Raw genomic sequence first — 25,210 nt, 5'->3', positions numbered from 1 at the left:
CTTTTATTGAAGCCACGAGAACATTTTCATCCATAATCTCTTCAGATAAGTTGCTCTGACCTGCAATAAAACAAGAGATGTTTCTTCTGACAGGGAAAGTGTGCCAGGATACAGAGCTGGGAAGTTAAACTTCAGTTTATGAAATGGAAGAGTTGCACTGCCTCTTTTCTATAGCAGTTGCACATTCACTTGTTTAAGCGTTCTTTCCCTTGGATTTCTGACAATAAAACTCTTTAGTGTGCTTTTTATGTACAGGGATTTTACTGGACATTATTATTCTTTTATCATCGTAAAATCTTTTGTCAGATTCATAGAGCTGGACGTGCTCCAAGTGTAATAGTTTTAATTACGTTTTTCCTTAGTGAGGCGTAGTGGAAATCCCAACCTCCCTACAGCTCAGCTGGGCCGTGCTGTCTGTGTGTGCTGCCATGGGTCATGCCTTGCTCGCTTCCTGCACTGCCAGAGGTGCTGGGGAATGGGAGGTGATGTTATTTCAGCTGGCAATCCATTTCCAGGAGATGTGTGTTTGCACCTGCTGGCTCTTAACCTCCACATGACGTGGGACAGATGGGGGAAATTTTCATACCAGTGAGAATAATGTAATCCCATTCTTGTTTATGAAGGCCATTTACCTTAATTCTGCATTGCAGTGTCACCAGCTCTGATATTTTACCTTGAGCCTGAAAAATGTATGTTGCCCTTCAGAGTCATTAAATTAACTTTCTCATCAAGCTGTGAGCATATATAGAGATCAATGAACTCTGAAACAAAGAAGTCTATTCCATCGGTTCCTTCTTTTATACTCCTTTATGTGTGGAATTCAGCCTTACTTGTTTTGTGATTAGCAAAGATTAAAAGCTGCAGTCAGGACTCAGGTCCTGGGTACAATGCAGGCTGTGCTGGGGAGGTCATGGAAATACTAATGGGTGAAAAAGGCACCCTTAGATACCAGTGGATCAATTTACTGTCTGTGACGGCAAGTGAATAACGTGGCTGTCTGCCAAACTGATGTGCAGAGAAAACTGCGTAGCTTAGATGTGAATAGCTGATTTGTTACAAAATCTACTGAAAAATATTTATACTTCTTGATTACTGACCTGTTTGAATGGGAGTTTCTTTGGCCTAAGGAACTGCGGTCTCTGGAGGGAAGTAAAAAAAGACCAGCAAACAAATAGTCTGTCTGACTTTGCTTGCATTACAGGTGATCAATTCCACATCCATAAAAAAAAAATCAGGTGAGCTGTAGCTCTCTGAGCAGCAGATTGGGTGGGCTGGGGTAGGATGGTACTGGCACAGCATTAATCGACTTTCTGGGCTGTCCATGTATCTGGGAAGGAAGCTGACATGCAGTGTGTTTGTAGGGTTTCCTGTGGTCAAATGGGACTGCATAATTTCTTACTGGGACATTCAGAAGGAAAATGATCAAGCTGTAAAGTAAGTTGACTGTGGACCCTAAATCTCCAGACAGATTCTATTCAAAACATCTGTCCCAGATGGCTGTTGCATATGGGTGACACAGCAGTTTGTTGAATTCGTGCACAGCAGTGAAGAGTTTCTGTTCTGTTCAGAACTGGTACTTTTGGGCTGGGAGGATTAAGGCCTGATAGGCATTGATTTTTTTTTTTAAATATTGAATGTGCATTTACAGGTTGCTTTGCACAGTGTCTTCAGTTTGCATTGTGTGTGCGCATATCTGGGACTGTGCACTTCTTTGCATAAAATCTCCCTGGTCTGCTGAAGTATTTTATCTGTGTAGGCGTGCTGGACAGTGAGATTGGCCATGCTTGGGATGCACAAACCCTGTGTGCAAGCTTGTAGCCTGCTTCCATCCGAGTAACAGCACCACCTCCTGGAACATGTGAAAGGGTGAGCAGTGAGAGTTATCTCCTAGGAATACTGGTCACTGAGTAATGGCAGTGCTATGGCTTTATCTCCAGAAATGGGTCCCAAGTTGCTGACTGCCTCAGGTGAAAATGGAATAACTACAGCAAGATAATTCCAGCTCTGTGTGCCAGGCTATATTTGGTGTCCTTGTTCCGCTTGTTTGGGACTCCATGGAATGCTCTGGTGATGACAGATGCTGCAGGCAGGCGCTAGGTGAAAATAAGCAGTTAAAACCCCGCTGTTGAGCTTGACACTGTGTCACATCACTGATTGGACACAGACCTGTGCTAGCATGTAGTGCTTGCTGTAATCGGCCCCGTTACGGTCTTGTATGGTGGGCTGATGGATATATGCCTTGTTTGAATTTCAAAGACCTGCCTTGGGACCATCTGATAGTTTATGATGTCCCTCCATCTGTTGTAAAAGAAGCGGCTGAAGCAACTCGTCCTTCTGAAAGAGCGGAGATACCAAAGGAAAAAGCAGGATCTGTACTGTTGTTTGTGGTGCTGCTGGTAGGAAATTAATTCAGGAAATGCAGGCTTGTACTGCATGCAAATTCCAGAAAAAAAACGATTTGTTTTATTTGAGGGAGGAAGACCTTGAGCTTCAAAGACAAGCTAACTTCATTGGCGTAAATTGTTGTAGATTCATTATCTTCTGCAATGCTCTGACAACTAATTCTGCTTGATCTGGCCCCTCAGCTTTTTTTTTTTTTTTGGTTTGTAATGTTCAATGCTTCCATGACATGGTAACAACCATAGTTCTGCCATCGAACAAGGTCTGTATTTCATGTTCTAACTACTGGTCTAATTAAGGACACCCTCGCCTATTTGTCATCGTGTTTCAATTTCTTGAAAGGAAAAATACTCGAATTTTCTCGAGTGAGCTCTGCACAGAAAATATGACATGAACTTCAAGAGTAATTGCATAGTGGCTTGTGATTATTTTTGCACATGAGGGGTTTTTTCTTTTTCTTTTTTTTTTTCGTATGCATATTCTGTCTGAAAACTCCTTGGCAGTCTGAACTGTACAGAAACCTTCACAGAGGTGTTTTATTGTGTGCTGGGCTCTCTGTGAGCTCTTCACAGAAAGATTTTAGCATGAACCAATTGTCAGTGTGGGGGAGCAAGCTGTGTTTCTGTGAATGAGATCAGAAAGGTAGAGAACAACCTTCCCCAAAGGAATACGGAGGTCTGTGACATAATTCTTGAAGCAATAGGGCGGAAGAGCCAGCCAAGCCCCAGAGGATCTGCGTGCAGTGAGATTTAGACTTGCTCTACGCACTGCCAGAATGAACTCAGTTGGAATCAGCAGTGACTCCCGGCGGTTCGCTCAGTCTGCTCACAGGGCTTTGGGTGACCAGGGTCTTTAAACTCTGGCACTGCTGAATTCTGTTTTCAGAACAAATAGATTGATATTCTGCAGTGAGAATATTTGTTTTTCTTTTCCTTGTACAGACCTTTTTCAAGGTACGAGATTTTTTTTAAACCATTGCATCAACGTTTTTACCTGTTTTTTAAGCAAATTTGTTTTCAGTGGTGATTACTGCCAGATGCATCGACTAAGTTCTTTGATGATGTAATGAGAAATAGTTCTAGAACTGATGACCTTTAATAAATTTCAGGGTTCACCAATGAATTGTGTGTTAGACTCGTGGACACACGTGTTTTGAAAAGGTCAATGATGACAAGCTTCTGGAATTTGCATAATGAGGCTCGTCACCGCACTTTGAATAAAGCCAGCAAGTGCTTTGCCCTTTTAAGTATTCAGGTTTTCTTCTCTTCCTGTCTTCAGCTTGCTTTTCTGAAGCCATTCCAACATTGAGAACACAGGGAAGATGGATCCAGGGAGCACGTTAGTCCCTCTGGAGGTTGTGGTACTTCAGCTAATCAGTGGATAGCTCAGATGCTGCAGAAGGGATTTTGAAAAGTGTCTTTAACAAAAAAAGAGGAAGGGAAGATGGTGCAGTGAAGCACTAGTAGTAGTATATCAAGTATGTTTGTTGCAATACTTTGTCGCAGAAATATTTCATCATTTAGAGAGGGGAGTGCCTTGTATCTGAGTCATAGCTGTCGAGAAGAAGGTTGTTGCTGAAGGTGAAGAAGTGATTGGAGCAGGAGAATTGCTGAAGAGGAGGGAAGCTTTGTCCTGAAGGGGACGATACCTCTGTGCCATTGTGTTCGCAGGTTCCAAGAGGCAAGTGACTTAAACTAGACTTTACACAGCAGGTGGCTGATGAGCCATCTCCCATGGTTTGTGTGCCCAATTGGATGCTCAAGGCTATGAGTTACGGAAAGGTTGAGTTGCTGCTCTGAACTTAGTAGGCCTTTGCTGTAGAGCCCGTCAGGAGTTTCAACACTGTTGGCAGCGATGTCAAGTTTAAGCCCAGTGGTGTAATGGCTCCTGGCAGCACGCTGCAGTGTTATAGTGGTTCCTCGGGTCAGCTGAATGGTGTTAATGCAATGTGAGGCCACTGCCTCCTTCTCTTGCTGAATTTCATCAGCTGTGGCCCTGTGTCCTGGTGATGGCGCAGGAGCTAACTCAATCAAACTTCCTGCAGTGCCTCTGCAAGTTATGGAGGTGCGTTGGGGAGAGGTAGCCTTGAAGTGCTTGTAATAACTTCTGAATTCTCTGGAAACTGAGTCTCAGAAGTCTCGGTCAAGGTAAGTAAAAGAAATGGAAGCATTTCACTTTCATTTCTTTGCTTTCATTTTCCATTTGTAAAACGACCGCAATGCTATCGTTTCATCTCACATGGGTCATTAGGAAAGATAACTTGTTTATGTGGAAGATAAGAAATTCTGTCTTCAGAATGGGGTTTGAGTGATGTATGGTAAATAAATCCATGGTTTTCCTCTGAAGAACAGACAGAATAATATGCAATTTAAAGAAAGGAGAAGGAGTAACTGATGGAGTGATCACCAGCTGTTCTGTGCCCTCAGTGAGACAGGTGAGGGAGGTAAGCATTTTGGTCACATAATGCTAGATGTTACATCCAAGGGAGCATCAAATTAACGTTGTTTAGGTAGCTTGAATTCTAACACTTTAATTTTGAATGCTTGTTTCCAATCTCAGCAGTTACCTTGGTGGATTGTGCATTAAAAGTGTAAAGCATGCATACTGCCCTGCGCTCTGAATAGCGCTGTCAGTCAGAGCCAGTGCCTTCTTTTCATGTTAAATTACTTAATGTTTTGTGGTATTGTTCCAGCCACTCAAGACATTTTATATGCATGGAAGACAGATTGGTGAAAACGAAAATCAAGGCTGACGTTAACATTGCAGGGAAGAACAGATCTTATACCGAATTATTTTTGTGGTGGTTGTTTGAGTAAGAAAGGAGGCTATGAGGTTGGACTGGATAGGAAGATCACCTACAGACTTGAACAAAATATAGTTCTGTGCTGCTATTCACTGAGCTGGGTCTCTGGGAGAGCTTCAGTGTGGCTTCCTGCCCCAGCCCATGGGGCTGCTACCTGCTCTGGCCTCAGGTGCAACTTTTTCTGCTGGTGAAATATGCAACTTACCAGTGTAAGCTGCAGGATGGAGGAGGAACTGGCTTTAAATCCCTACGGCTTATGTTGGTTGAAAGATTTACTTACTAGATACCTCTTGCTTGGTGGTCCTTGTGTGTGAGGACTGCCCTATCACCTTCAAAGTCTACAGTGCTTGTTTGTCACTCCTTCTCTTAGAGAAAGCTCTGTTGGCTTGAATTTTGATCTCTTGAAAGTTATAGAAATTGGAAAAAAATGCTGTATCTTATTTCTTCTGGCTGCGTATGTGCAAATCCCACTTGCAATTACTGGAGCTGCAGTGGATAGTGTCTTACAGATGGGATGACTTGGTTCTTGTCACGTATTTCCCATTGAGTTAGGAGAGTGGCTACTGAGAAAATAATTTAAAATACAATCAAAACCTCTTGGTGATTCAGGTATTCTTTTTCCTTCTCACATTTCATTGCAAGGAAAGAATAAGTGCTAAGAGAGCAAAGAAACTCAGTGACAGCATGTGCTGCCCACCTCATGCTGCATGGAAAGAACAAAGAATTTTATTCTTGCCTTATTTTAATGACTCACTCTATGGAAGGAGGTGGGTAGGTTGCTGTGTTATTTTCCTCCCAAAAATCCATAGCCAACTGGTGTTCAGTTCATTTGCTGACATTTAATACATAAAACATGGTTTGCTATATCCTGCTGGAAACAGTAAATCAGGTATTCATTTGCAAAAATGAGTCAGAGCAGATGCAACCCTTGTCATACATGTAAAATTGGGAAAAATTAGGGGTCAAGTAGCTTCAAAGCTGCTTTTGTGCAGTATCTACATGTAGTTGGGTTCCTGAGCCTTTTTAAGAAAGCGAAGGATGCACTAGCCAGATGGGCACTGTAGAGGCAAAGGCAGTCCATTTTTGTAAGATAACATATATTGATATTTCTAAGGCAGATTTTAGTCCATTTTAGAAGGGAAAGAAAATTTAAATATGGTTGTTGCGTGTGGTTTCCTCCCCTTTCAGGCTGCCTCTGTTGTGCTGCTGAAGGGGGCTTTGCCCCCTCCAGAAGCAGTGGGACTTGGCTTCCAGCTCCTGTCTGGAAGGTGGGCCAGGTGCATCCTGAGTCAGGGTGGAGCTGGTGGACTAGGTGGAAGTTTGGGGCTGCTGATAGGAGAAAAGATGGATGTGTACCAGTGGGAGAGTTAATTTAGGGAGGATGGAAAGGCTAGAAACATATGGAGTGACTCCTTCTCATGCTGTAGAGAGAGAGAAACCTGCAGGAGATAAACTCTGCTTTGAATCTCAAAGAACGAGTGTGATCAAACCAGTCCTCTCTGTTTCTCTTTCCTGCAGCTGTCTGCAGTGTTGGTGACTGTCTGCTCGTTTGATGCCTGCTGTTCTGGCTGCTGTGGTCCCGCCTGCTCTAGGACAGGTACTTCCCACCTCTGCAGCCCTGTCAGATCCTGCTGGTGGTTCCCTTTCAAAGCATTGTGAAGTATCCCTTCCCAGAAGGAGACAGAGATGTATAATTAAAGAGCTTTCAGGACAGGAGATAGGGATGGAGAGTGTTTCTCTGGGTACTGCTAAGGGAAAATCCTTCTATTCATGTAGTTATCAGTTAGAGATGGGCTGGATAAGGAGTATGTGGGTGGGAAATAGTTTGGGCTACTCATATTGGTGTCCGGCTGTTAGTGCTTTAGGGACAGTACTGTTCAATGTCTCATGAATGGCCCGAGTGACGAGGTGGAGGGTGCCAATGGTAGGTTATGGACAGTGCTGTGCTAGGCACAGCAGTCACAGCATTGTAGAAGCACCAAGAGGATGTTTGTGGTGTCTGACTTCTGGCAGAGAGATGCAGAGCAGATAGGAGCAGGATCTTCTCAAAAGCGCTGGGACTGGAGAAGGGGCAGCAGGCACAAGTGAGAGTTGTGGCCAGATGGAGGGAGAAAAATTGCTGTGAGGATGGGGCAAACTCTGGAGCTGGATCCTGGAGAAGACAGATTGCTGGAGATGTTCAGAGCTTGTTGGGCAGAGCCCTAAGCGCCTTGTATAGGTGAGAGACCTGTTCCCACTGACGTGGTTCTGCCTGCTAGCACGGGACTCTGCCTGCTTAGCACAGGACCTGCTTTGAATCATTCAGTCGTTGAGCTTTGTACCCTGCTGCACTTTCCCAGTGCCCCTTCTTGGGGAGGATGCTTTGTTTTTTTTATTAGTCCAGACAGTTTTAGTGCTGAAATATTTCTTTAGGTATTTTTTAAGCAAGGTGGCCTCTGGCTACAATTAGTGTCCCGTTGGAAGAACTGGAAGCGTTATATAGCAACACTAAAGCAAATCATTCTACCTCATGGCATTATTACCTTGATCTGAAAATTTCCCCAGGCTGCTATTTGTCACTAATACTGCCTTCTGCTAAACTTATCCGTACAAAAAAAAAAAAAAAAAAAAGTTAATAGAGCTGCAGTTCTGGAGTTGCCATCCCCATTTTTTTGGATGAGTTATTACTTATTATATTTTATTGACCAAGCACGTAGAGTTCTTTGGTCCTTGAAAAATGATGCAGTGGTTCATCACGGACTCCATAAATTGTGGGACGATGCAGCAGCAATATCTTAGTCTCCTCTGCCATGAGAGAGGAAAGTATCTCAGAAACACTGTGCTGAAGTAGGAATTGCATGGTGTGACTTGACCACACTGCCTAAATTGTCGTGGTGTCTCTTATCCTTCCTTGGAGGAGGCTTCGGATTCAGACTTGCTTGCTTGCTGCCATTCTTTGGTGATGGATTTTGGAAGGGTCTCATTGGTCCAGTCCAGAGGATCTTAACTGAGATACTGGGCCATGTAGGAACAAATCAGATCTCAGGAAACAAAATGTTAAGGTGAGGCACTTCAAGACTTGTAACTCATTTCTTGAATTGTGCCTTCAAGCTAACAGTAGCCACTAGAGAGAGCAGAGCATCTTTGTAATATGCTTATGGAGTCACTGCTGTTGTTTTCATGTAGAAGAGAAAGCATTTACTAGTTCCTGACACAAAAAGGACTATGAGGGCTGATCTTGAAGTGCCCCAGAGCTGTGACAGTGGCCTTATGATTCATGGCTGTTACCTTGTGCACTGGGCTGGCAGTACCCATCTGCATACAGAAGAGCTCAGCCTTAGGGGGCTATACTGAGGACTTTGGAGAAATGCCTGATACTGCCCCTTTTTCTCATTGTCATGAGCCCCTCTTGGCCCAGGACGGTAAATGCCTGATCAGCTGGGGACCTTCTGGCATTTTAATGCCAGATGGCTGCTTTGTTTTCTACTGATTCAATCTAAGCTACCGCTGTATCAGACGGCACTTAATCCACCTGGAAAGCCAAGCAAACTAGAGCTATGGTAGTCTGTGTGCTAATGCTAATTAGAGAAGCAAATGGCACTTCAGTTCATATACTGCAGTGACTGTTACTAGAAAGCTGAACTGAACTAAAATCTGATTGGTTTGTTTTGCTCAAGTAGCTAAAAAAGTTATAGAATCAGCTGTTACTCCTGCTTTGCAAGCAGATTCAGATTTGTGGTTCTTCTTAACCAAGTTTGTCACTTAATATAGAGAACTGTATTAAGAGAGTAGCAAGAGAAACGAGTTGACGTAGGGGAGATGAGCAGACTTTAAATTAGTAGTTTCTCCAGTCAATAATGCATATATTAAAATGTGTGAAAATACCTGCATGCGTGGTAGCTGTGACAGCTTGTCAGAGAAGGCTGGGAGAAACTGTATTCATAAGCTTATGCTAATACACACATGGAATAATTTTTTTCATTCGTTGTTAAACCAGCTTGGACATCCTGCCATAATTCTGTGTGCTGCTGGGTCTGCAGTGGTGAAAGCCATTCTTCTTTAAGTTTCTCCTCCTGTCTTTGGTTGAGACTTAAATTTTATGGAATGCTTTTCTTTGTTAGTGCTTAGAGGTTGGATTTCTGTTGCTGTAGATGCTCTCTGAGTCAGTTCTCATCACAGTATGCATCTGGTAGGGCCTTGGGAGTGCCCTTACAGCAGGGCTTTCCTGGCTCATCGAGCCCTGGGTTCAGCACCACGTGTTCCTTATGGATAAGTAGGCAAAGTGGCAGGTGTTTGTGGGAAGGTCACTACCAGGAAGGCTGTTCCCTCAAGCCCATCAGCTGTATTCTTGCAGGGAGCATGTGGGGAGAGAATAGAAGGCTTGAGAGGCTTACCTGGCCATTGGGACCTGCAGCCTGTGGTGGCTGAGAATAGATGATCCTGTATGGATACCCAGCAGGAGGGTATAGCATCAGTGGTGCTCAACTTGTGCTGCATGCTCTTTCTTTTGAGGAGAAAGTACAAAAGCTCAAGGGAAGGCAAAAAGCCAATCTCTTGGCTTAGTGGGTGTTTGGCAATACGAGCTGGTTTATAAAAAGCTTTATGCAGGGATAGTGTTTCTGTCAACTCGCTGCCAAATGCAGGATAAGGATCTCAAGGAAGGACACGGTAAATAGGTAGAATAAACTGGTGGTAAAGGTGGATGGGATAATAAAGTGGGGAGGGCAAAACCTAAATGAACTCCTGTGCTGAAGTTAGTAGTAGTAATTAACATAGAATGTGGTGTGCTAACGTCCAGTGTGGAAGCATAATGCAGGAAGGTGGTTCTTGGAAGTGTAATGTTCAGTTCTGAATTTAATGAGTTTTAAAAGTATTTGAGAAATGACTTGTTTCTATTTCAGCATGTGTTTTTGTGGTCTGTTAAAATACAGGAAAATGGGCAAGTATAGAGGAGGGGAAAAAAAGGAAAAGCTGAATATGGATAATGCTTGTTCTATGTACAGAAATAGTCTAAACAAAATCAGTTGAGTAATGGTCTTTCTTTGATAATCAGATTCATGGGGTACTGGATAGCAGCACAATATGAGCAGCTGCCAGGCAGTGCTGCAATGCAATTTCATGTCCTGTGAAATCCTCTGGCTGAGATTTCTTAATGTAAATTGTGATTATTATTTTTTTTTGTATCCACTGAATGTGCTTCAACTGAGCTTACATTCAGCAAAGGGTACTTAGTACTGCCTGAAAATTTGGCTCCTATCGTTTGCAAAGTTGCATGCCCCAAATCAAAGTACTTTGGGGGAAGAAAATGCCCACCTTTTCTATTCTCATCCATCTTGATCTTGGCTGCTAAAGTGTAAAACTTGCCTTGTAATCAATTTTTTCCTGGTATTTTTGCCCTGTGTTTAATATATGCCATATCCTCAAGGAAAAAATGCAAAGTGGTCCATTCATTGACCTGCTCCCTGCAAATGAATGTCATTGTTAGCACAGCCCAGCTCATTGCCTATTGATGTGAAAGCTGTAGTACAATTTTTTATGTGCCAAATGCCTCATTTTGTTTGCTTTAAGTCCCATTTTCTTTCAGTTTCATTTTAAACAGATGTTTTCTAAATCCCTTCACAAATAGCAATTACGTTTTATAATGATGATCTTTGTCACTTAAGTTTTTAACTAGTGGTTTGATTCCTGCTCTCAGCAATGTAAAACTGAGCTAGCTCTACTGAAGTTCAGGCTGTGCTGGTATACTGGTGTTGATGAGTGGAAAAGTCAGGTATTTTTGGAGTTTTTGTACATTTCCAAGCATCTGGAATTAACACTCTTCACCTAAAGTTGCTCTATTTTAAATTTTAAGTATTATTTTCAGAAGATCCGTGTCCTGTTTGCTCTTAGCACAACAGGGAGTTTATGCAGAAATACCTGCCTTTGAAGCTCTGTCCCGGTTAATATTGTGGTCAGGGACTCTATGGGATCCATAGCCGCCAGTGGAAGAAGCTGTTCTCTGCCCTGTCATCCATCCATGTTGTGATTTAGCTGGGTTGTGGTGTTTCTCCTGCTCTGTCTCAATCCTCAGCAGTATTTCTCTGCCTGTGAACCGACTTGAGTCGATCTTTATTTGCCCTGTGGCTAGAGGCTGCTTATTGGTCTGTTGGTTTTGCTCCTTAGCTCCTGTACTTCACAGTACTGCAGTGTGACTTTCTGGTTTTCAGGTCCATTTATTTTAGCTTCAGCCTTCAAGGGATATATGAGAACGCTTTAAAGGAGCTTTGCTTTTGGAGAAATCACGACATGGAATTGAGTATTGGAGCACTGAGTGTGTCCACCTATGGTGTTATTTTCTACCAGCCTGAGATAGGTAGGATATAAGGATTTTTCTCTGCTTTTTGGTGATGAACTTCCACAACTTTGCCCTGGTAATGTGCAATTCAAGGAGCATGCACCATCTTAAACCCAACAGCCCATGTTTTTTAATTTAATTTGGTGTTTGGGCCTTAGTCCCACTTATGGTTTACCTCTTGCAATGTGAAATATCTGCCTTGGCCATGAGTATTTATCCTTTTCTTTGCATTCTTGAGGAGGAACTTCTACTCTGCTTTCTTGCACTTCTCAGGTATATCAGAAGTAGTACTAAAATCTCCAAAATTTGAGTTGAATAAAACCAAATCCAAATCTGAATCAGTCTTCTGATACCACTCCCCATATAAGCTTTCATACTGAGCTTCCAAAGCATGTTCTAAGTCTGTCTTGGGCCTCGAGATGCTGGCAAGGGTCTGGAGCCCAGTGCAAGTCTCTCATCTCCAGTCAGACGTGAATAGGTGATGAATCAGCAGCATTTTATCTCTGAGCCAAGAAACAGAATGTATTGCTGAAAGCTCATTATTTTGGTGTGTGTGTCTAACAATGGGATGATTTTTGGAATATTTAGGCAGAGTAATTTTTGATTAAAAATTCTTTTTGCAGTGGCATGCAGGATGAATTACAGTCTGTGGGCACTGCAGATTAAATGCCTGTTGCGGGGAGCTGATCTCTGGAGCTGAGCTCATGAAAAAGATGCATTATGCTGCAAATTATTAAGTATTGATTTCTATAATGGTCTGCAGGCATCAATGAATTTAGCAATATGCTTGTAAATAGAATGAAAAAGATTAATACCTCATCAGAAAGATAATTACAGATACGTTTAAATGATGACTGTGGTGCAAGGTAGGTACATGGATGTGTACTGCCACGGAGGACTTCAGTTCATTGTTGGGTACCAGAGCCACCCAGAAGATGCTGTCACCTCGGTTGTTTGCAGCTCGAGTTCCCAAAGTTTCTGGATCCTGGGCCAGGCTGCATGCTGGGTGTTTGCCTACAGAGGGGTGTTTGTATGCAGCTTTCTTCCTCCTGCAGTTCTTGGAGGCTTCCTGGCAGTGTGCTCCCTGCCATCCCAGCTGAGCACAGTTTAGCCTCTCGAGGAAAGCTGTTGCTTGCACGGTGTTTGTGCCAGTGATACCTTCTGTACAGTGGTTTAGAGAAGTTGCTACTACAGTGTTTGCTCTCAGCATTCAGTGTGGAATTACTTCTCCTCAGAGATTTGCAATTTGAATTTGTCATTACCTTTTCTCTCTGTGCAAGTGTGTTAGAGCAATGACTTCTTCCAGAAGAAAGGAAATGGATTTTGTGTCTTAATTTTGTTGGAGGAAAGGCAATTTTCATGCTCTATCCCTAAGCATCGTTTTGACAACCGCATGCGGCACATCTTTGACTTACTGCTTTGCTTTGTTCAAGAAACAAAATTAGTGCTCTTCTGCAGATGTTAGTCTTTAAATTTCATTAGGAGGGATGGTAGCATCTGGGCCCTTAGGCCATTAAAAGCAAGGAGACAACTTTAGCTGCAGCTCACGGACTCATCTTGCATTTTGAGGTGGATGTGGAGCAGCAGGAGTGGAACTGCTCTTCACAGAATCACAGAATGGCCCGGGTTGGAAGGGACCTCAAGGATCATGAATCTCCAACCCCCCCTGCCACATGCAGGGCCACCAACCTCCCCATTTAATACTGGACCAGGCTGCCCGGGGCCTCATCCAAGCAGTGTATCTCCGGGCAAGCTGTTATTGGTGCTGAGAAAATGCATGCTGTTGACCTCAACAATGCAAAATGCATTTTTGCATTTTGATAAGGAATGGTAAGTGCTCACAAGAACCTTTGGTGATAGTTGAAGTTGGGGAATGACTGTGAGTGGTTCATTTGCTCAGTGTAGTATCTGAGTGAAAACCTGGGTCACGTGGAGTCTGTCCTTCTGGTCAAACTAATGGCGTGCAGATATGCTGTTATGACACCCTGAACATTACTTGTTTGTATATTGTTTGCTAAGGTACTTCAAGGATATTTGTACAGTGTTACTTTTTGTTGTGTTTTGCTTTTATTCTCTGCGCTGCAGTGACATCTGAGTCTTATAAGACTTGCATGAAGGATGGCATAGGATATTGCCCAGTGAGGCTGCGGATGCCCCCTCCCTGGGAGCATTCAAGGCTAGGCTGGATGGGCTGTGAGCAACCTGGTCTAGAGGGAGGTGTCCCTGCCTATAGCAGGGGGTTGGAACTTGATGGTCTTAAAGGTTCCTACCAACCCCAAACCATTCTATGATTGATTCTGTGATTGCCATCCAGGAGCATTGTGTGTAGTCTCAGAGGTAGATAATGATATACCATCCTGTAGGATGAGCAGGGCATCTGGACCCAGTACAGATTTATGGCCTGGTATTTCTGAGGATAGTAGCACCTCAGTGAAAAGTGAGGATGTGACAGTAGGTGAGTCAAATGGAAACTTTCCAGTTCGAGTGTGGCATCACTAATGGCACAGCTTGGAAAACAAACACGCAAAAATCCTGGGTGCCCTTAGATTCTGAGACTGCTCAGAAAGCTGTAACTGCTACTAAGATCGGTTTTCTCCATCTGATTGTCTCCAGAATCATATCATTTCAGGTCTAGTGGGAAACAAAGTGATGCATCACTTTTTTTTCCTAATTTTTTCTATTTTTTTAAGACTTAAAATGAAAAGTTCCGTATTCCAGCCCTCAGTCCTCTTTAGCTGTCACAAGACTTACTTGGATGGCAGTCACGTGCATCTGATGGCCACATTACAAAGCCACTTCAAAATCAGGTAACATTAGCTGTTGCCTGAATATTTAATCAACTTTTTACCTGAGTTTTATTGCCAGCATGAGATCCCGTGAGTTAAGCTGTTTGTGCTATGGATATACCTATGAGCAGAGAAAAGGAGGAGAGCATTCTTTGACCTTCCACATAAGCAGCTGATCCTGAAACTGGCAGTCAGTGATGCCAAGTGTCAGCTGTGCAAACAAATGTGTAGCAATTGTTCTTTGGATCAGCAGTTTTTTAGAGCAAACTGCTCATAATTTCCAGCAGTAACTTTTGAAAGTGCATTCCCTTCTCTAATTTTTTTTGTCTTCATGTTATATCTGCAGAATAAAATTGCAAAGCCAACTGATGCTTTACCATTACTTCAATTATATGCTACGTAGGTGGTAACTAACCCCAACAAAGCTGGCAGATTAGTTGTCTGTACAAAGTAGGTATAGCTGTTACTGATTTCATCCTGATCATCCTGTTTGAGATGATCAGCATACAAGTACATGTGTCTTTTTTAAAACCTTGCTGTTGGTGTCAAATTGGTGTTACTATTGCATATGAGGAGTTCTACCAAAGGGCCAACTGTGTAAGCTTTAGCTGGCACAGTGCTGTACATGGCCTGATTAAACCTTGCAGCTTTGATAAATATGAGTGAATGGAAGAACAGAATGCTCTTGGACAGAAGAAAAAATGTTGCTGGAGAAACAGTTGATATTTGGTAGTCAAGAAGCACAGAAGATTTGAAGATGGGCATGCGTCTAGATCTTAATATATCACAATTTGTGTTCACATCATGTTTGCACAGCTGGTTTTACAGTGGTCCTATAAAATAACACAGCGTTGTCCCATGCATCGTTAACACTCATGGAGTTCTGTTGTTGTAATGCATACCAAATGCATGTTTCATTTAGTTTACAAATGAGTACTGTTACCTGATTTTCTTTCCTTTGTTTCCTTTTATCCAGCTGGTACAGCATCTGGAGTTGGAAACCATGCAATTAGAAGCCTTTCTGGAGTGGAAGCAACTGGAAGTAGTTTACTGGCAGTGGATGGTAATTAAAGAAATTTTAAAGGATGCAACTTTCTTGACTCTAACCAATAGCTGACCACTTACAAAGACTCTTTTCATCAAAAACACTGTGAGACATCTGTTAAACAGCACTTCAGAAAAGGAAAAAGGGTTTGGTAAAGAGAGCAATGTGTTCTTAGTTCTTCTTCATCCCTCAGTTTTCTTCTGTAAGACTGTGAGTCTTACCAGCTAAGCTGAGGAATTGCAGGGCAGAGTAGCAGAGCTCCATAAAGTTAATACAAATGAAAATGCTTGATCTTCATCTCTTTAATGTTTTTAAACATAACAGTCATACATTTCGTTAAAATTAAATGGATTTTCAGAAGAGGGACTCTAAGCTTTATTGCAGACTTGAGAGCAACTAAATTTGCAAGCAGCTGATACTGAAAACAACTTCATTTTTTCCCAGCCAAATAGTGTGTTGAAATTGGCAATTTCCCCTTGAACTGTGTTGAATGATCATAAGAAAATCAATAAGCCTTTCTGTTTGCATCTTTGGATTTCTCAAGTGAGTGTAAACGGCAGCATCCATCTCACTTCTCTCTGCAACTTCTGTCCATTTACAGTTGCTGAAAATAATTCTTCAGAGCACTTCATTAGCTGCATGAGTTTACAAAATTTTGGGAATCAGTGAGCTGACTATTAATTGCCCGCATGCGTCGTTCTACACTAAAAACCAGGCAGAGGAGTGTAAAATTACCTCGCCTGTCTTGAAGAATACTCCCAGTGCAAAGCCATTTGAATTGCCATTAGTTATGTAATGGCTTTTGATTACTCATCTCCCATCTTATAACTGGAAAGCCTCAGCTCCAGAGTAAGCCTGTCTCCAAAGTCACACTGGCAAAATGGAAGGGCAAGTGCTATGGCATTTTGGTGTAGCCACCTCAACCATGTTACAGTGGGGAGTACTGTTGTGGTTAGTGCTTGCATGCTTCCTGGTGTTCAGTCCTAAGTAAATACTTGCAAAAAACCCAGCCAGCACATCTTTATTTAATGAGTTAAATGTGGCAGTGGCTTTGTTCAGCAGGATGTTGATGGTTGTGTTCCCATATACTGTAGGTTGTATGAAGATGAGATGTGCTTTGAAGATACAGAATTTCCTCTTTCCATTTTTACCCATATTTTCCCTTGCTGATCTGGTGGACAGAATGATTCTTGCATAATTACTGCCCTCCTGATGGTTGTAGAGAACTTTAGTAATGTATTCCTGATGAAGCTCCCCTGTGCTGATTACTGAACGCTCTGGTATTGATGGGCACGTCTGCTCTGCAGCCTTCCATCTGCCAGTGTCTGTATCTGGATGCGCTGCTCAGTTTCCTTACTCTTACCCTTTATAGGATATGTTCACTGACCATCAGATTACAAGCTTATTTGCCATTATTTCTGCCATTGTTTCTGGCAGTGTGTTTCCATTCCCTTTGCCCCATGCTCTGATTTATGTGTGCCCTTACAATCTGGGGAAACTCAGCTTGTGTGCAGATGGACTCTGGGATGCGGTAGAGCATGGGCGACTTTAAATGAATTTTGAAAGATTCGCCCACAGTCTATGAATGTATCCCTCAGCATTTGCAAATGGAAAATGTCTGAATGCCTGACTGGGCTCCCCAGCCTTTATAGGGATCCACCAGCTAGGCTCTGAAATTGGAACATCTCTTGCACTTATCTTTGCCTGATTCAGCAGCTGAACTTGCATGTTTCTGTAGGAAGACAGCTATTTAGTATCTCCACATCTTTGCATGCTTGCTTCTTTTTTCTTTTTTCTTTTTTTTTTTTTTTTAACAAGTGCAGCAAACTGTCAAGAGAATTTACTTCCACACTGTCTTAGTTCTGGGTTGTCAGATGATTTTAACATTATTATTAAAAAAAAAAAAGAAACCAAAAAGCTCACAACTTTTCAGAGTTGATAAAGCAGACATTTCTGCTAAATATAGGTGCTAGCCAGTTTTCTAGAGTTTGCTGTTAATGATACTTCTTCACACACTGAAATCGATTGTTTTTAGTTGTAGAAATGACAACTTGTGATGTTTATGGGAATGTGTGGCTCTGCCTTACACCCATCCCTGTGCTAAGGTGCAGCCCTGCTCTCCACTACTATCCTGACACCCTTCCCTCCTGCTTTCCACTGTTCTAATGCCTTTTCTTTCTGCATATCCTTTGCTGTTCTGCCATCTGTTCTCTTCTGTGCGCTTATCTGCTACACTGGATGCAGAGAGTTGAGCAGAAAGAGGTGAAACAGACTCCATGAAGGCAGCAGGGGCTTCATTATTGCCCCATGGTTGTATGGGAGCCCTCAGGCACTGCTTGCTCTTGGGCTGTGCAACAGCATCCTGATTGGCAAGGGTGAGGATGCTGGGTCTGAGATGTGACATTCACAGCAAGGCAGAGCAGTGGTCTTAGGCCAGAGTGTGGCTTGACTGCAGCAACAGGAGTGGCTGCAGTAATTTTGCTCTAAAATTCTCTTATTTAGTAAATTTCAAATTTAAAAGGAAAAAAAAAGCTTAGTGTTACTGCTGTGCAGCTTGTCAGGCTGTCAGTTGTTGGTGACATCTTGCAGAGCTGCTGCTGGCTTAGAAAGGAGGGTTTTCAGGGTTTCTTTTGCCATTCTTGGCTCTCTTGCAAGGCTTTTCCTTATATCAGCCTAAAAACCTCTTGCTGCGAAGAAAGCCAAAGTTTTGTACCTACCTGCGTAGAAAAAAGCAGCGAGAGAGAAAAATTATTCTCATCCTCTCTACAGCAGCCTTCTATTAAAGTGAAGGCTGTTAGCATGTCACTGCCTTCCCAGTTCCTCTTTCTAGGCTAAACAAAATTGGTTCTCGTAATGCCTCCTTGTAGGCCATTCCTTCAACTTCTGATGGCTGTTGCTGCTCCAGTACGGGATTTCCTATCCCATTTGTCTGTGTTTAACTTCAGGTGCCTCACCCGTACATCAGTGTTACGGTCAACTCTCTTCTATCACAGAGACTTGTGTTTATGCTTTCTAGCCTGGTGCTTGCATTTATCAGGATGACATTGGTGACAAGTGATTTTATGGCATCTCTACCAGCAGTGCTGCTGCTGAGCCAGTAATTACACCTATGTTTTTGCCTTGCCCACGTGTTGGCCATGCTGCTTGACTGCTGAATTTGCTCTTGCTGTTTTCAGATTGCTTCTCCAGTTTTGAAAGGTAATTTTGAATGCTACTCATGTCCTTCAAAGAGATTATGATCTCTCCTGTTTGATGTTTTCTTGATAGCAAAATGGGAATAAATATTTAATATCCTGAGTGAGGAGGGCTGGGTCTTTTAGTTACCCTGTTGTGTCACAGAGACTGTTTCTTTGTAATTTATGCACTATGTTGTAGAGGTACATACGTTTCAAGGACTCTGATCTTATTTGGGTTTGGTTTTTTTTTGAGTTTCAAATAATGATTGCTACTTCTGAAGGCGGCTGCACAAATCATTTTGTAGCCAGTGGAATGGGCAGAACCAAGCAGAACTGACGGAGCTGGCCAGCCTGCAGCAGGGATCTCACGGAGTTCCTTGGCTTGGAGAGCTGGATGTAGACACAGATAGGGTGTGGATGTCACAGCTTGCTGTGGCGCACAGCTGATGGGCAGTGCAAGCACAGTGCTTGTCCTGGTCATCACTGTGTTACAAAAAGCCATGCAAGTAGAATTGAAGGGGAAAAGGCTTACATATTGCTTCTGCAGTGCTGGTTGTTGTTATCTCAAAGTGTGACTTTATGCTTCAGTAATAGCAGTGGAGAGCAGCTCACAGCATGCAGTGCTTTCTAAAATGGGCTAAGTTAGCAGTGTAAGTCTTCTATTAACTCACATTAGAGTGAACTAAAGAGGTTCTCTTAAAATAGTTGTGTACTCTGAGACAGCAGCAGTACGTTCCTAGCCATGGGGTACTGAGAAGGAAGGGAAGCATTATAGGACCTGCCAAAAAGAAACTTCTGTTGTTTTTTCTTTTAGGAAACCGTGTTAGATAACATAGCTGAAGAGGGAAGCTCGGTGCAGGACACTCCTGTGGAGACCAGCAGGCTGCAGGAGGGGGCCACGTGCTGCCCCTGGGCTGAAAGCATGACTGCGCAAATCGACAGGTTGTCTGGGGAGATGACAGCTCTCCACAGCCAGCTGGACAAGCTGGTAGCACGCCGAAGGTCTGCCTGGTGTCAGAAGGTGAGCTTTGAGGCGGCCGTTGCGATGGGAAGCAACTTCTCACATCCTTTATTTTTCAGCTCTCTCACTGTGTCCCGTCTCAGGGCAGCCTCCGTGTTGGTGCTCTGTGTCAACCTACAATTGCTTGTCTGTTTATGCCCACAGCATGCCAGGTGCTCTTTCAAACACAAAGTAAGCAGGTGTCCCAGAGAGGCAGTGTGCTGAAAACAAAGTAAGTGTTCTTGCATTTGGAAGTGAAGGCATCAAAGGATAGGGGTTACAGAGGAGAGAATGAGAAGAGGAAGAAATTGTGGCAGCCTCTGGAGGGGACAGAGGCAGCAGGCTGAAAGCATCTGTAATAGTTGCAGCAAGAAAAATACAAGTTAGGTATTCACAGGGAAAGGAGGGTGTGAGAAGCCAGAACTTGTCTTCTTTCACTGAGTTAGTCTTTGAAATGTCTGATGGGGAAAGGAATAAGAAGGTTTTGAAACCTGTGAAGTGAGAGAAGTGCAAGTTTTGGTGCAAGAACAGACTGGGTGTGGGAGGTTGGCTGAGGAGGAAGGCAGGTGATAGGAAGGAAGTGTACGTGGTGTTCGCTAGCATCAAGATGAGGGGGGGCACAGAGAAACACCCAGAGGGGTACTGGGGCATAAATAAAAGAGCTGTTAATGCAGATTTGGGAGATGAGTCTGAATATTAGCATGCTGACACAGGGAGAAGATGCACTGAAGATGCAGGCGTAGAAAGTAGCTTTTTTTTTTTTTTACAGTCATAAAGGGGAAAGAAGGATTCAGAGAGTCTATGAAACCAGTTAATGGGAAGGAAGTAAAAGGAACAGTTGGGTCAGGTAGAATACTAACAAAACTCTCCGTGTCACTGTTTTGAATCCATATTAACTCATAATTGTTAACTTTTTGGTTTTTTTTTAGTTTGAAGTGTGGGTAGTTGGGATTACAGATCAACTGCCAGAATGAAAGGTAACAGATATTTGCTCAAGAGTTCACAGGAATCTGGCATGGGAAAAAATGTATGGAGAAAAACTGGATCACTCTCTTCTACTGTAAGAATAAGGAGCCAGTTGGGCTTGGTTGGATAGGGGCAGGCATGAGGTGCTGCTGCTTCATACTTAGTGTGCAATCCTCCCCATGGGGCACTGAGGATATGTTAGCAGCACAAGTGAGTTCAGAATCTGTTGGTTACGTTCTTTGAAGAGGAAATCCACTAAAAATTATCCAATACACAAATGCAAATTATAAGCTTGGCAAGTTGTGGGATAAAAATCTTTGCAGGCTAAGAGAATATTCTGAAGTATCTCCCGTATATTTCCTTTGATCTTGCAGTCTTCTCCAGGCACTTGCTGTCAGTCACAGTCAGATGGGGTGCTGGTCATGCAGGTCTCTGGTGTGGTCTGGCTTAGATGCTTCTGTGGCAAAATGGAGATGAATGTTGCAGGACAGCTCAGACTTTGAAATTAAAAAGTAAACTTCCCACTGTGTGATTTCCAATGTGCTCTGACTCCTTTTATGTATAACATTATATATGCCTGTTAAATATGATGTAGTAATCACAGTAACTTTTTATGCTTTAATTTGGAGATGAAGTCCAATAACGTTGACAAACGAATGCTGCACAGTGCATTGAATCAGATGCACTGATTGTTTTTGAATGATGTTTGGTCAAGTTCCACTATTTCTGAGATTCACAGAATGTCATTTGATTGCATAACTGTGGGAAACAAATGGAGTGTGTCTTGGTGTGTTGTTAAAAGGATAGTTTATTGCAAGTGCTTCCTCTTCTGCATCCCCCAGAACAGAATTGTTTCGTAATGCTGCTACGTGACAGCATTTTGGAAAGCCTGGAGGTCAGATGACTCTCCATTAATCCTCTTTAAATCAACCCTTCTTTCTGTCAGCCAAGCTGTCTACGTGATGCTTTCTGCCTGCAGTCTGCCTTTTTCCCCCAGCCAAGCTGCTCGCTGAGTGCAGGCTGCTCTATCAGTTGTGTCCCCTTCAGTCCTTTCACTGGAGAAATAAGCTTATCACATCTTTCCTTCTATATTCTTTTTTTAGTCAAACAAAGAGAAGTTCCAGCGAGCGGTAGCTAAAGTGGTCATTATCTCTAACTTTGTATCTTGTGATAGTGAGGCATCTGGAAATTATCTTGGCTCTCACAAGCATGTCCATATGAGGGACAGTAAGTTTTATTATAGCTGCTGTGCCCACTGTGTTGTACTTCATGAGAACCGTGATAATCCACCAAGTAATTATGTTGGTTGTTAGCAATGCGCCTGGTGTCTGTGCCAGGCAATTGAGTAGAAACTATTCCAAAGAAACGAGGACATGTGATTAGATGTGATATTCTGGGGAAGAGACAGCCACAGTTTTTAAAGAGAGGAATCACAAATCTAAAAAATCTGCTGGAGCTCTTGGAGAGGGGACCACTGAGCGTGTGGGCAAGGGAGGTTGGGCTGGCTTGACCCATTTGCATTTAGAAATGGTATTTGATAAGGTTCCTGAAAGGATTCTCAACCAAAATAAACTGCCCATGTGAATGTGTTTCCTCTGACCCTTGAGCAAACACAGCAGGAAGAGGAGAGCAGGCATCTGTGATCAGTTTGCACAGGGAGGTGAAGAGCAATGGGCACAAGTGAAAGAAGCTCAATCACGCACAAAGCACGGCAGGAAAGGATCAAGGACCCTCTTAGAATGATAGAATGGCTTAAGTTGGAGGGGACCTTAAAGATCATCCACTTCCCAGCCCCATGGGCAGGATTGCCAACCACCAGATCAAACTGCTCAGGATCCTGTCCAACCTGGCCTTGAACACCTCCAGAGATGGGGCATCCACACCTCTCTGGGCAGCCTGTGCCTCACCACCTTCTGAGTAAAAAAATCTCTGCCTAGCATCTAACTTGAATCTTTTAGTTAAATCTTTTGGTTTAAAGCCATTCCCCCACGTCCTATCACTATCAGACTGTGAAAAGTCAATCCCCTCCTGCTTCTAAGCTCCCTTCAAGTACTGGAGATCTCACTGTAGCCTTCCAGTACTTTTGTGGTGCTGAATAATTAAGTGATAAAATGTCAGATAAAACAGGATGGGAGATAAATGGGAGATAAAAATGCATCTGAAGGAAAATCATAATTTTATGCCTGTTTTTGTGATATGGCCATCATGTCGTGTGAATGAGTTCTTGGGGTTATAGTAGTAGTTCTTGTGAAAATGTCAGTAGTCACAAGTAGTAAATTAAATCCTAAGAATTGTAAGCAAGGCAGAAGAAACTGAAATTTAAAATATTTCTATTGGTTTCTGGCACAACGTGTGCAGTTCTGGTTGTTGTCTGAGCTAAAAGAAAGATGTGATTGAGCTGGAAAGGCATAGAAAGGGGAAGTAATGATGACCCAAGCTGTGAAAGGGCTTCTGTGCAAGGAACATTCAGCTGGTTTAGGGCTCCTTGCTCTCCAAGAGGCAATGAAGGGAAATATCGCATTGGAGCAGGAGCAAACAATTGTACTGTTCTGCTGCTCCTTCATCCTCATGACTGGGCAAGTTCATGAAGAAAAAAAATCTGTTGTTAAGCAATAAATATGGAAAGTGTTCTCTGGCCAAGGAAGCTCTTCAGCCAAAAACTGCTGAAGTTTAGAATGTTGTGTCTTCCAGTGAAGTATGGCTATGTATTTGTCTAGTGCTGAACTTCTCTTGCTACTGGGTGCTGAGCTGTGTTGCAGACAGGCTGCTGGGTGAGGTGGGCTTTGAGGGGTCTCTAACATAAAAATGGAAAGACTACAGTGAGATAGGAATTTTCAAATACAAAGAATACAAGTTTTCGTGAAGGGAAGAGAATGGGACAAACATGTGCTTAAATCACAACACAGTTCTCATTGCATATTAAAGAAGTAATTTCCTCGGACCCTCTACAAAGCAGGTTATGCAAATATCTGTCAGGGATGTCTGAAGAGGAGCTGGACCTGCTGTACGACTGTGGTTTGGGCTTGAAACCTGAATCTGTGATTGACTGAATTTAGACAAGGTAGAGGTATTTCAGGTGTGTTAATGTCAGAGCTATGCTATGCCACAGTGTCTGGTTTGCAGCAGCACTAAACACAACTGCTCATTATTCAGGATGAGCTATCAAGGCAAGATATCTGGCTTTTATAAGATTAATAATTTGTACTGTGTGCAGTTTCTCTAATAGAGAAAACTATCCATCTTTAATCTTCTAAAATTAAGTAAGCTATTTTCCTCAGGAAAGCATTTTCGTTTGTTTCTCGCCTGCTCCCAGCTCTTTCTTTTTTTTCTGTCCAGTTTTGTGCTTGGAACGACCCTGAAACCATTTCCCTTTCAAGGACATTGACTGAAGATTACTGAATGTTGCTATGGGATTTGGATGATTCGTGAAACCCTGATTAATATGACATTTTAACTGATACCCATCTGCAGGCAGAATTGTGTTTGGTATCTTGGAGGAGAACAGGCATAAGATGTACCTGTATGGGCAGAGGTGTGATCTGAATATGTGACTTTCTTATAGTTAGCTCTGCTCTTTTCTGTTCAGCTCTATTCTTTTCCATTCAGCCCTGAGTAAATAATCGCTTCTTCTTGGATGACATTTTGGTTGTTAAGCTTCAGAAATGTTTCTCTGCTTGAAAAAAAATGTAACTAAAAAAGAAGTCGTCTCCAAATTTGAAAATAGATCTTGTTTGTTTGTTTGCTTCTTTTTAAATATTTAAAATATTTATGCTCTACTCCTCTGATTGTGGGGCATCTTGATTTCAGGTTGAACATTCTGTATCCAGGAGCTGGAGAAGCGGGTGCGTGACTCCAAATGAGGATTCTCCTCAGTTTTAATCACATAAATGCTCATCTGCTACTGAGCTTCTGTTGGAGCTTGTGATATTGTAATGTGGGATCTCGGTGTTTGCTAGGATTTAAAAACAAGCTAGACTCCTTTCAGGTGATGGAGTGAGGGAGCTTACTCATATAAGCATCTCTGAAGTATGGCTGAGAGAGAATCAGAGCCATCAAACTGAGCTTGAATGTGCTTCCTCCATGTTTGAGCCCTGCCCAGAAGTTCCAGCTGTGCTGGGCTACCCATGCCTGAGCACAGAGCACTGGGAGCTGATGGAGGAGCTGTGGTCCTGCTGCCACTGCACGGTGAGGCCTAACCTGTGTGAAAGCCAAGGCATGGGCAGTGCCTGGTGGGGAAGCAAAAATAACATTTTCCTGCCCCTCTGCACGGCTGGTAGGGCCCAGTTTGGTGTGTGCTGGCTGCCCAATGTGTGCCCAGTGTGTTCCCCAATGCAGGGCCATGTTTGCTGCAGCCCGAAGCACAGGCTTGTGGCAAAGCAGCAGCTGAGCTCTTGGTGGAAAGCACTCTGAAGCTTTGTCAAGAGCTCTTTTTCTCTTTGAAAGCAAATTGTTCCCGTTTCATCTTGTCTATTTTTGCTGTTTATTCTCATTCTCCGGGCTTTCTGCTAATATGAAGATATCAGTGCAGCGAGTGGTTAATAATTACCCAGGCTGTGGGGATGCAGGAAGTGGAGGAGTGCTGGGGATGGTTGGGAGCAGTCAGCATATTCCCTGCCCCAGTCCCAGAGTGTTGTTGTGTTCCACTTTGAAAACCTCCATCTGGAGCATCGAGCAGCTGTCAGTGGAGCTTTTCATGCAAAAAGGAATTGAAAAACTAGCAG

The 25,210-nt window shown here is 43.0% G+C and overlaps 1 protein-coding gene across 1 annotated transcript in view; it reads left to right on the top strand.

Annotated features, from left to right (window-relative positions):
- Positions 1 to 25,210, top strand: part of TEDC1 (tubulin epsilon and delta complex 1) — a 64,415-nt gene that overhangs the window by 27,698 nt on the left and 11,507 nt on the right. The window contains exons 6-7 of the mRNA XM_052666667.1: positions 15,279 to 15,365; positions 19,338 to 19,544. Coding sequence (XP_052522627.1) covers positions 15,279 to 15,365; positions 19,338 to 19,544 — 294 coding nt within the window. The remainder of the gene's footprint in view (positions 1 to 15,278; positions 15,366 to 19,337; positions 19,545 to 25,210) is intronic.

Source organism: Tympanuchus pallidicinctus, unplaced genomic scaffold (assembly GCF_026119805.1).
Source record: "Tympanuchus pallidicinctus isolate F22 unplaced genomic scaffold, pur_lepc_1.0 scaffold7, whole genome shotgun sequence".
Lineage (NCBI taxonomy): Eukaryota > Metazoa > Chordata > Aves > Galliformes > Phasianidae > Tympanuchus > Tympanuchus pallidicinctus.
This window is presented reverse-complemented; position numbering and strand designations above follow the sequence as displayed.